We start from the raw sequence: 12,061 nt of genomic DNA on the forward strand, positions 1-12,061 counted from the left end.
AATGTATTATTAAATAGAGAAATACACATTTGACCTGATTTCTGCAGCAGAAACATCGGCATATTTATCATAAATATTTACATTCACATATTACATAGAATGTAAACGCTTGCAGAAAATCCTAATGACACATGTCCAAGTCCCTCACTGCGAATCCTGAGACCTGTCAGCCTTAGTAATAAAAACAGACAAAACATTAAACCCAGTGCAATTACTTTATTTTTTATTCATGACTCTTAAAATAAATAAAATGTTGTTTGCAAGAGTTTTTAGGCCAAGACAGACAACAGTACAATCACTACTAGCTGCACAGATTAGTACAAATACACAGAACAAGTATACTATGTATATCAGATAAAGTGTAAAATACAAAAAATACAACCAAAAATCACCTTAAATAAATTCAGTGAGACCGGCTGCTTAAGATTTAACAGCTGATTCCCCGAGTCGAGGGCTGCACAGTTTTTCCAAATTCAGCATGAAATTTCAGGACAAACAGGAGGAAAGAGTCACTGGGTAAGATGGGAATACAGCAAAAATAGGCTGAATATAACAGAAACTGAATATTCAAAATTAGAAACAGAGTGGGTGATTCATAACTCTATAATCCCAAAATGAAATAAACTAATAACACACAGCATGCAGTGATCATAGGAGTTAAACCAACAGAAATTTTGTGATCAAAAGTGCTCTTGCACAGTGCAGTTCCTCTAGTGTGTTTACACCCCGACTGCAAGTTTCACAGTTTTGGAGATATCAACATCAATACAGAAATTCAGCCTTCTCTTTAAGAGAACGGAACCAGATGGCATGCGCCTTGAGGTGCTCGACACACCACAAATTTAATTTAAAAGACTCAGCAGCAGTCTCTCCTTTCATTGCTCGGTTTATCAACATGCTCCACAAATACTGCTATGAGCATTTTTAATGTGTTTCACTATTTTCCTCTTTCACCAGACGTCACCTACCAAAATATCGTTGTGGAGAAGGAAGCACCAAGAGGAACCCTAGGATCATGTTAAACACAAATATACAGGTACATTAGTAGAAAAGAGTAATAAAGGCAGCAATATAACCTAGAATGTAAAAATAAAACTACTGTGAGCCATCAAACTCCTGTTTACTAAAAAAAAACAACAGCATTTTTCAATTTAAATGAATAATTTGTGGTTTCTACTCTGAAAAGTCAAAGGAGGTCCCCATCATTTGAGTCCCAGCAACCTGAAGGCTAACATCTGGACCCGATGCCTACAACTCCTGACGATGGTCTGCTCAGCAACCGGTTCTGCTCTGTCCCCTTTCACTCTCTCCCCCTCTCGCCTGTCTGTCCTCCCTCGGTGTCCCCCCAGGGTAATAGTGGGGTAATTTATGAAGTTCTAGCAGCATGGAGCAGGTCGGTGTATGGGACAGCCTGCTGACCGAGCTCCATTCAGCTCCAGAGGAGAGGGCCTGCACTCCTTTCATCCTGCTCATAATCAGCACCTCTCCCTCAGCCCGAATCCCCATCCTCACTCCTCTCGCCCTGCAGCCCTCCTCAGCATGCAATCCTTCATGGCCGCTTAAAGATGAAGGGGAAAGTTATTGGACTCTTTAGTGACTCATAAACATCCTAGGGGATTTTCATAGTGCCTTTGTGTCTTTGTGTTGCGGCCGAGATAATGCAATTGTTTCAGGCAGTGTAAATGAATAAATCACCGAGCAGTTTGTCCCAGCGGTGAGAGATAACAAAGGGCAGCACTCCCCGTTCTCAGAAACACTTGTCTGCCTGTTCAGTTACTTCATGAAACAACTTTATATCTCTCTGCACAGACACCGGTACTGAGAGGGAAATGTTTAGATCCACAGATGAATCAAAACAACCCGATTCCTCATATCAGCTTCTGCTGAACACTCGCCCCGCTGTGATCTCACAGTCCTGATGTGGAAGCAACACTGAGACAAACGGTGGAAACTAAAGGCAGCTGTATGTCCTCTACAGGCTCTCAAGCAGCAGATTAAACCCCAGTGTGTGTGTGTGTGTGTGTGTGTACAGAAGATCAAGCCACTGATCCTGTTGAACAATGACCAGCAGAGAGTGAAGGAAGCCTTATGGTACACAGCGCAGGTTTGCTCTCCAGCTTAGCGCTTTATTGAGCCATGATAGGCCCTAATCTTGCCTGATCCTCTGTCACTACAAGCATATGCCTGTGATAATGCCCTCATTTTCTGGTCACCTGAGCACTTTCACTGGAGTGCACCAGAAAGGGCAGCAGTGAGGGGGTCTCTAAAGCCTAAAAAAAGTCTGTTGCAGAGCTCAGAATTGGATGAAGGGCCCTGAAAGGTGGCACCCAGAGAAGAAAGTCAAACACTCTAGTGCAGGGTTAAAAATTGAAGGATTATGTGGACACATGAAGGGTGGCTACGCTTTCATTTGTAAAATGCAGAGATCCTTAAGTCTCTCTGTGTGGCCCTTTGCCTCTGTAAACACATGAATAAGAATAAGATTGAGGCCAAGAATGGGATTTATCGGGCTCATGCATAAAATAATGGAGTAAAAGGAGGACTGATTACACTTGTTACTTGGATAAAGTTCCTGTCGGTGATCCCGATATACATTCTGTACTTTTACTAATACACAGCTCCTGGTTTCAGCTCTATTCCACTGATGTGCTGTTCCTCATTCGTTTCATATAAGTGACATTCTCGCTAATCTAACTTCATGTATGGTTAATAAGTAGCTTGGCACATTTTCCTGTATTTATAGATAATTTATTAAGACTATTGATGACCCACTATAAATCCCTTTCTCCTTTCCTTGTGTGTAAAACACAATGAAAACTGTGGCACAGAACCAGCCATTGAAGGGCCTGAAAGACTGGAAAAAAAGAATGAAATCTGGAGCATTGTGTTCAACTCAGTTAATTAGGAACTGACCCAATTAGCAAAGGAGAGTCCAGCAGCCATGTTGGCTCCAAGCCTAACGATGGGAAAATCCATATGCTCCAAATATCTGGCCCATGCTGGCTCTCAAAGTTCCCCAATTATAATATCACTGAATGGTGGCCGAGCCAAAGCACCCTGCAGGGCCCCCCGACGGAGCTGTGGTGGGGGGGTATCGAGAGCCCTCTTGATTCTCGGTTCTAACTTTGTGTGGGTTTGTGAGTGTAAGGGATCACAAGCCCACTGACACGGAGACCAGCAATAGATTTACCAAAATCTGCACATATTTTAAAATTAGTGGTTCTTTAGATTCAAGCTCAAGTGAAGTTGTGTTTCCTCAGTGTGCCCCTGTAGGAAGAAGGAGAATTTAGGCACAGATTATTAGAAGCTAATAAGCACACTTACCTGGAAATGACTGATTCCACGTTGTCCGTTTACTATAAGGGACCTGACTTTATCAGATAAAGGAAGATGATCAGAAGAACCGCATCGTCAGAGAGAAACAGTCTGAATTTCTAACCTGATTACCTCAAGCCTGATGGGCTTAAACCTTTCAAACATTTTTGTGTGGTCTATTCTCAAATGGGGGGTACTTTAAATGATGCATATGAGTCATGCACAACTCTGGGGAAAAAATCCACTATAATAAGTAGAATAAAGAAAATTAAATAAACCACTTTGCAGTCAGCTTCCATAAAACCTCACCAACACAAAAAGCAGCAAACACAGTTAAGTTCACTGCCGGAGGGAGGCCAATTTTAAGATTATTAATAATAGACAAAAATCAAGAAAACTGTTTTTTGTGGTTGAAATGCTGCAGCAATTCAACCACAAAACAAAGCAAAGAAAATCTGTTTGAACACGAACACGACCTCCTCACTAATCCCTCACCGAGGAACTTACGAGAAAAACCAGGTTAAATGAAAGTACAAGGTCGTCTTGGCATCGCTGCATGATCACAAAAACGTGCGTATTTAGTCGTATTAAACATTGGAAATGTAGCTTTAATAAATCAAATACTGATGGTGCAGTGCTGTGCTGCAGCCCTTTACATGGGCCTTTTTTCTATTCATACAAAAACCCCACTAATGCAAAAACAATCTTACATACACACACGCACACAAACACACACACACTCCTTCATACACCAAGTTGTTTTTTGCACAATGCTCAGTCTGTTGCACAATCCGCTGTCATTGTTGCACTTTTCTGTCTGGTGTCTTAGTTTTGGGGGGTTTTTGCAATTTTTGCATTTTGCACTTTATGTAGTCCTGTGTTTGCTGGTCTGTTATATGCTATATGTATCACCATGGTCTTGCACATTGTCTCGTTTCACTGTGTACTGTACCACTGCACATGACAATAAAGCAACTTGACTTGGAATTCAAATATATTTATATTATTCAAAACTCTTCTGAGAACCTCAACTGGATTTTAACTGCCCTCACATTAGTTATCTGAGAACAGTTAGAAGTTTTTGATGAGGACAATGTGGTTGACTCTGTAATTAGTTTGACTTAAAAATATTCTTGTAAAAGAAGAGATGTGATTTTGCACTGCTTTCAAAAGACTATTTAATGGTTGGAACAATTCAATGGGACTCTCGCACACTCTCTTGCTGACTGCTGAAATATTTATTAAACCATACTTTGGTCTGTCATCTCATCAGATAATCAGAGGACTGGTGAGATCAGTCTAACTTTGCTCGCATATGCATCAGCAGTGGCATTAGCAGGATATCAAAAGACTCAACATGAGAGCATTAAGCAAGAACAAAAACAAATTTAAAAGCAAAGAGCATGAGATATATGTCATAAATGTTGCACTAGGTTCATACTACAGCGAGTAAAAGATTTAGATTCATCAAAAGATTCATCCTGCTGTTTACAACGCAGAGAAAGGCAAATATTTTCTTAGCCGAGCAACCAGATGAACACAAAAATCCAGACCTGATGCCTGTGAAATGAACACAATATACTTTTCTATGATGGCTTTTCAGTTGTTGTGCTCCAGGCAAGAATCAATGCAACGAATCAATTCACAAAACTGCTGTTTTTGCCATCCTTAGAAAAGCGTTATGTTCTCAAAGTCCCGGCCCTCCAGCACTGCTTCACTTGGTGCTTTGCTTGGCACAAGGAAGGCAGGAAATTCCTGAGCTGCGTGGTGAAAGCCAGCCTCTGAACACCACGTGGAGAACTCTGCTTGGTCACAGCGCCACAACATTAAAGCAGCAGATATATGTTGGATGCGAAGCCTGGAAGGAATTTTAATGCCATAAATTTAAACGAGGAAGAACGTTTTCCTTGTGTTCCTGATAGCTAGCAAGATAAAGTAAAAAAACAAAGAACAATAGGTGCCAGTAGCTTTATGGTTGAATTATAGGGAGACAATGCTGCGCCCACTCATTTAGTATCTTTTTAACTACCTCCCCCTGGACTGAAAGACCCCCTTCCAGTGATAGTGATGTGATTTCACAGACTGTTTGGGGAACCAAGTCAAATTTATCTGACCCCTTTTGTTTTGAGCTTCTGGTTGAATTGTATCTAGTCTGCCATTAACGCTGCCCTTTACATGTTTAAGAGCCTCATATGGTGCCTCATACCTTTCTCCAAAGTATCTCATGGATACCATATGTAAATAAGGCCTTAAAGACATCATCTATCTGGTGTTATGGAAGGGGGCAATAAAAACGGTGGCCTGCTCACTTTCACTTTAACATCCGCGTAGAGAACTTTCAAGTAAAGTAAACATGTTTTTACAGCTGAGGAAGAAACTTTTGCAGATTATAGAGGTAAATTAATACGAGAAGAATTTTAAAATTTGAGATAATAAAGTCATAAATTTATGTTTATTCATCTTTTTTTCTTGGATTTTTTCTATTATTATTAAATCACCTCTCCCTTGTTCCAGGATTACTTTAAAATCTGTGCTGAAACATAAAAAAATATGCAAATACTGCCAGTTTTTAATTAAAGTTTTAACAGAGCTCTGGTTAACTCAGCCTTACACAACATGGGATCATACCTCTGTTTGGTTAACGTGCAGGGGGGTTCATCAGCAAGTGGGAGAATTAATGTGGTTGCGGGGAGGTGGACTGGGGGGCGCAGGAAGGAGTTGTTAAGAGAGGGGGGTAAAAGTGTGTCCCTTCTGCAATTGGCTGGGGCCATAAGTGTCTCATTATGCGGTGTATTGTTCCTTTGTTGTGTCGGTGGTATAAATACACCCCAGCAGGCCCATGGGGTGACAGTTTAGACACACTCACTCCTGGGGAGAGGCTGAGCATCAGGCCGAACAGCACAAACTCAGGGAAAAGTGAGGCTGTACAAAAACTGCAGGGAACTAAGAGAGTTTGGAAACCTACAGTTCAGGTCCTAAGCTCAAGCTGTCACGATTTAAGAGTTTTGGGGGTTTTTTTGGATCCTTGTTTTTGTTCCTGAATTTTCTCCCTCAGCTGAAATGGATTCCGATGCTGGCTCCACCTGCAGTCGCTCCTCGTCTCCAGACCTGGTGGTGGATGACTCTGCAGGGAGCTTCTTCTCCAATAAGATGTTCCAGAAGTACTGCCACGAGAACAGAGCAGACAGTGAGGCTGGCCAAGGCAGGACGGACTGCTGTAGCGTGGGCGGTAAGAGCAAATCCAGATCTGAGCTCAGCAAGGAAGAGATGCAAGATCAGAGGCTGAAAGTTAACAGTCGAGAAAGGAAGAGGATGCATGATCTGAACCAGGCGATGGATGGCCTCAGAGAGGTCATGCCATACGCACATGGACCCTCGGTCCGCAAGCTGTCAAAGATTTCCACCTTGCTCTTGGCTCGCAATTACATCCTCATGCTTTCCAGCTCTTTGGAGGAGATGAAGAAACTGGTTGGGGACGTTTATGGTGGCAATGCCGCCGTCCAGAGCCGCACAGCTCCCCATCCCACCATTACCCCTGCGGCCACGACCGCCCACCTCCCTCTGCATCCTCTGGCCCAGTCCCTTCACTCTCTGGTGGGCAGCACACCTTCAGCTCTTCAGCATCACTCATCTTCTGCCTCCTCAGCCCCAGCTCCACACTCCCCTCCATCAGCCGGCTTCCTGGGCTTTCACGCTCCAGTCCAGAGCCTCCTGAAGGACCCTCTCCACCTGAGCAGCTCCTACAGACACTTCCCCGGCATGCCGTGCCCTTGCTCACTCTGCCAGCCTCTGCCCACCACTACCTCCACATTACACAGCCTGTCTATGAGCAAGTGAGCAGGTCTCTCTTAAAATAGACTGTCCGGACCACAAACAGGAGACTGATGAAAAAAAAATTTATAAAATGATGGCTGGGGCAAAACCTTGTACATACTGTATATACACATATAGCTATCTTTTGGGATACAAACTGCTGCTATTTTTTTTATTAATTGCCTCTTTTTCTTTTCTTCTTTTTTTTTTTTACAGAAGTATTCTAAATGTTCTGGGGATTTTTTTTTCATCAGAGTAGCTTATGTGAAATAAGTGGTGATGAAACACTGTCAAAATGGAACTGTTGTGTCTGACTGGCACAAATGCTATTTTCCTAAATTAAAATGTTGTTTTGATAATAACTACTTCTGGGCGTCTTCTTTTAAATGTGCAGTTGATTTTTAGTTTGTGAAAAATGTCTCTTCTTTCTCAGCGTCACTATTTTGGAAACGTTCTGGACATGTACAAATACACAGTAATATCACAGCAATACTACAAGGGCATTTATTGGTGCTTTAAAGGACAAACTTAGAAGTGCTAAAGCTGACATTCAGGAAAAAAGGTTGTCATTTGTTGCTAACCAGTTTCAGACAGCCTAACCTCTGAAGAGCTAAAAAGGGACAGAAGGGCGAGACAATACACCAGAACAGAAGCTGAATGTGGTGTTCTTGAGCCTGGGGACCATCCATCTTCACCTCAACAGGGTGTAGGAGATGAAAGGACGACACAGGCGCCGGGAAGGCGCGTCACTTTTGTCTGACGCAGGCAAGGGACATAGCCATGTCCTCAGCTCTAGGCCAGCCATTTGTCACTGTCTCATAAGAACATGGATATAGGAACACAAAGGGCAGATTTTAAGCAAAGGACATAATGGAGTCTATATTAAAAAAAAACAGGTCATTTTAATTCATACAGGATGAATATTTCTATCAGCACATTAAGACATCAAATCAAGTTCCAGCTTTCTTCTAAAAATAAAAAACTGAACAAGCATACGTTCACTTTACACACGCACACTGCCATGAACATGATTTAGTCAAACAGCTCAACAAGGACTAGCCTTCACTTAGCAGCAAATCAGGCGTGTAAAATACATGCTTATCCTCCCACGGCTGACAGATGAGTTGGAGACCAGGGGAGAGATGAAGAGATGTAAATCATTCTCACCCACCTCTCACTTTTACCCCTCCTTCTGCTCTTGAAAGTGCTGAATAGGTTCGAACAATAGCCATGCGTGGGACACAAAGGCCGGGGGAGTCCGAGCTCTCGTGCCTGGGACACAGACCCCCTCCATTCAATCTACATTTCATCATGGTAACAAGCGCTGTCGGGCCAAAAGGCCTGACACCCTCGCTCACCACAAAGGCGGTTAGCTCTAATATATGAGGCTATTGACACTGTAAAGAGCCCCTGTCAGTACTGGGGGATTGTCAGCTGTGGGATGTCTCAGTGGGGGGAAGCAGCTGCCAGCCAAACCAAGCGATGAAGCTTCTGTCGTGGGGACTGGCGCTGCAGCGTCACCTGGTCCCCAGTCCCTTGACACAGAGACCCCCGGTCCTCCCACAAGACCCCCCTTTATTGGGACACAGGTGGGAATGGGAAGCAGAACACATTGTAGAGATTAGTGGGGATCGGCCTCCCTTTGCTCTAGGTAGATAATTAGAGACAGTGACTTGTGCAAAGCTGGTGTTTCCTGATTGGCACCAGATGGTGTTAACCCACAGTACGGCATCAGCGGTCTGCAGAGTGCGCGCAAGTGTGGGTGTGATGACTGCGGTGTGTAATGGATATACCTCTTAAATCATACAATATGGACATGTCCTCTGTGCACCATTATGGTCAGCCGCTGCTGTCACCACAGTGCTCTTTAGCATACGCTAACCAGCAGTGGCAGCACTGGTTTCAGTCACAATGTTGTGCACAATTAACTCCGAAAATTACACACGCTGGTCTATATTAGCAAGGGTGGAACAAGTATTCAAATCCTTTATGTTTCCATTTTCTGCACTTATAATACTCAACAGTGAGTGAAAGTTATGCATTTAAAATATCGCCTAAACAAAAGTAGCTGCTCTGCTGAATGCCTCTGAGAATACAACTGAGAATATAAGATTAATTCTCATTTTACATACATTTGGTGATTTATGTGCATCGCCCAAGGCATGGTTTATTCCAAGCAACTTTAAAGATAGCTATCTTAAAATATTGCATCAAATATGTCCAAAAGACACAATTTTAGGAGGCTGAAAGCAAAAGGTACTGGCAGGAAGGTATTTGACATGCATTTATTTATTCTATCAGGTTAAAAACATTGTTTTCATGCACTCTGGATAACCCCAAGAACACTAATTTCATTACTGTTACAGCAACAATTAACCGAGGCACGGTACTCAGAGCAACAGCCTTTAAATGTTTAATTAGAGCCCCGTTAGTCTCGCAACCCCAACTAATTTGACCTCAGCTGTCTTTTTGTAGACTGAAATATAAAAAGTTAAGATATAGAAAGTCATTTGCTCCAGGGATGCAAAACTGTATAATATATTTTGCAAAACAACACTCATAATTACTGCTGATAAGAAAAAATTATAATCATCTATTTTGAAAGAAAGATAAAATGATTTCTCTTCACTTTTTCCTCTCAGTTCAGTGCCATCACTTAAATGACTTCTAACTGATATTAATTTGTATTTTGAAGCTGTTAAATATTTAACAAATAAACACACAAAAGTATTACATCATCCTTTGATGTAGCTGTAGACTGTTACACCAGTTAATGCATTTTATTTGGTGTAGTTGATCCAAATGAATGTTTAAATAGATAGATAGATAGATAGATAGATAGATAGATAGATAGATAGATAGATAGATAGATAGATAGATAGATAGATAGATAGATAGATAGATAGATAGATAGATAGATAGATAGATAGATAGATAGATAGATAGATAGATAGATAGATAGATAGATAGATAGATAGATAGATAGATAGATAGATAGATAGATAGACAGACAATATTAGCCATGAAGCTATTTTGAAAGCCTTGAACTGAACATAAATTTTGATTATAAACACAGTTTATAATCTGGCAAAGACATATGGAGTCAAAAAAGACAGAAATATCTTTTAACAGCACAAAGGATGCACTGATGTTATTACACCATGACCTTTTGTAGATGAAATGTAGACAGATGGATAAGTTAACCGCTTCAGATACTGATCAATAGTGGAGTACTTATCCCAACTTGGCTCAGGCCAACCTGCACTGACAGAGTTAATTAGGGGACTGAAAGACCCAATTAAGAGGAATGAGGGGCCGGACGGGGGACTTGTATTGGAGGACATACGCACACATTGTGCAGATTCTAGATAAAAGAGAACTTCAATTAAGGGAGAGCACACTTCCAGAAGCTTGATGCCTGTTCTTTTTACATTTTATGCTTAGTAAAGCCCAGCTCCCCACCACCACCCCTTTTCACTCAGAATACTGATGAGGGGAAAGCACAGCTGCTGGGGGTCAACACACATATGCAGTATGGTGTGCACATACGCTCACATGTATGCACACAGATGTACAGAGGAGGGAGATTGATGGGGGGGACTCAGGCTGGAACTGCTTAATGCTGATTAGTCAACATAATGTCTGAAGAAGGAACGCACCGGTCTGGATTTGATGGGTTTCATAAACAGCTTATTGGTTAAATTAGTGTTAATTAAAAGAGAAAAATCAGCATATTTTTAAATTATTACTTTCCTCCATGAAAGATCTGGGTTATAGTTTCTCATTGTCTCTCTGATGCACTTCTCCAAACTATGCTGTAAGATTGGTTGCCTGCTTTTGGTCACAACAGCAAGACTATTGTTTCCAAAAATGAGTGATGAGACCGTGTAACTGTCAATAAAAAATTATTTGTAGGTCAATTAAACCCTCCCTTAATCTGAAAATTTTAAATGGAAAGGTTGTGTAATACTTAGGAAAATAACTGGTGGAACATCTTTAAACTAGTCAGTAGGATATTAGGCTATTATTAAAAAAAAAATACCATCCAAGAAAAGCAGAGATTTCCAGAAGTAAAGGTGAGGAAAGCTAAGCACTCTTGCCTGCATGCAAGGGGCAAGGCAAAAACCACTACTGAATGGCGTTGGCTTTTGGGTGGTGAACTAAGGACACCCAGACTTGGAAATCACTCCACAGGCTCAGGAACACCAATAAGAACATACAAGTTTTTGCAGCATCCAAAAAAGCACATCAACACTTTACCATGTCTGGAAAAATATTAAAAAGGCCAAAAAAAGGCCAAAAAAAAAAAGATCAAGAAACAAAGCAGACTTGTACAAGCCAAAGCTCAGTGAAGATGAATTAAGTGGAAATCTGTCCTGTGTTCTCAGCAAACTTAAATTGCAGAAATCCGGAATGTACATCATGAATAATAACTCTTGAAGACTGTTTAAAAGCAGCATCCATGATGGTGTTTTGGTGCATTTGTTCACATTAACGTTGAACATTACATACAGGTTTGAGTGAGCTGCCATAAATGGAAAGTGCATATTTCATCAATACAAAGCATTGTGGGCCCATGGTAAAAGAGCCTTGGCTGATCAGTTTGTTGGCTTCTGCTTGCCCACCTGCATTTAAAGGACTGAGCATAGATTCCCATTCAGATTAAGATCAGGGAAGTTTTCTGGCCATGGTTTCAAAATGTACTTGTCACAAATTATTACTTTTGCCCTGTGCCACGGTGATCCACCATGTTTCATAATGCATAAATTGTCACCAAACTGAAAGAAGTTGATCTTTCAGTATGTTTTTAGTTTTGTCAAAAAAGAAAGGCAGGTGTACAAGCAGAAGCTGTCACGGCTGCAGTGGCAGGCTGTGTGGAGGTAAGATAAGGACCCAATACGCAGGCACTGCTGATCTGAATGAGCTTTATTAT

The 12,061-nt window shown here is 41.5% G+C and overlaps 1 protein-coding gene across 1 annotated transcript; it reads left to right on the forward strand.

Moving 5' to 3' along the window:
- The first annotated feature begins 6,375 nt into the window (after positions 1-6,375).
- Positions 6,376-7,152, forward strand: olig4 (oligodendrocyte transcription factor 4). Its single transcript, XM_086275599.1, has one exon. It carries the CDS (start codon positions 6,376-6,378, stop codon positions 7,150-7,152), a length of 777 nt encoding a protein of 258 aa, XP_086131725.1.
- The last annotated feature ends 4,909 nt before the right edge of the window (positions 7,153-12,061 follow it).

This window comes from Aulonocara sp. 'chitande type north' Nkhata Bay, linkage group LG19 (assembly GCF_057382095.1).
Source record: "Aulonocara sp. 'chitande type north' Nkhata Bay isolate Kocher_YH1m ecotype deep benthic linkage group LG19, A_spYH_male_GT1.1, whole genome shotgun sequence".
NCBI lineage: Eukaryota > Metazoa > Chordata > Actinopteri > Cichliformes > Cichlidae > Aulonocara > Aulonocara sp. 'chitande type north' Nkhata Bay.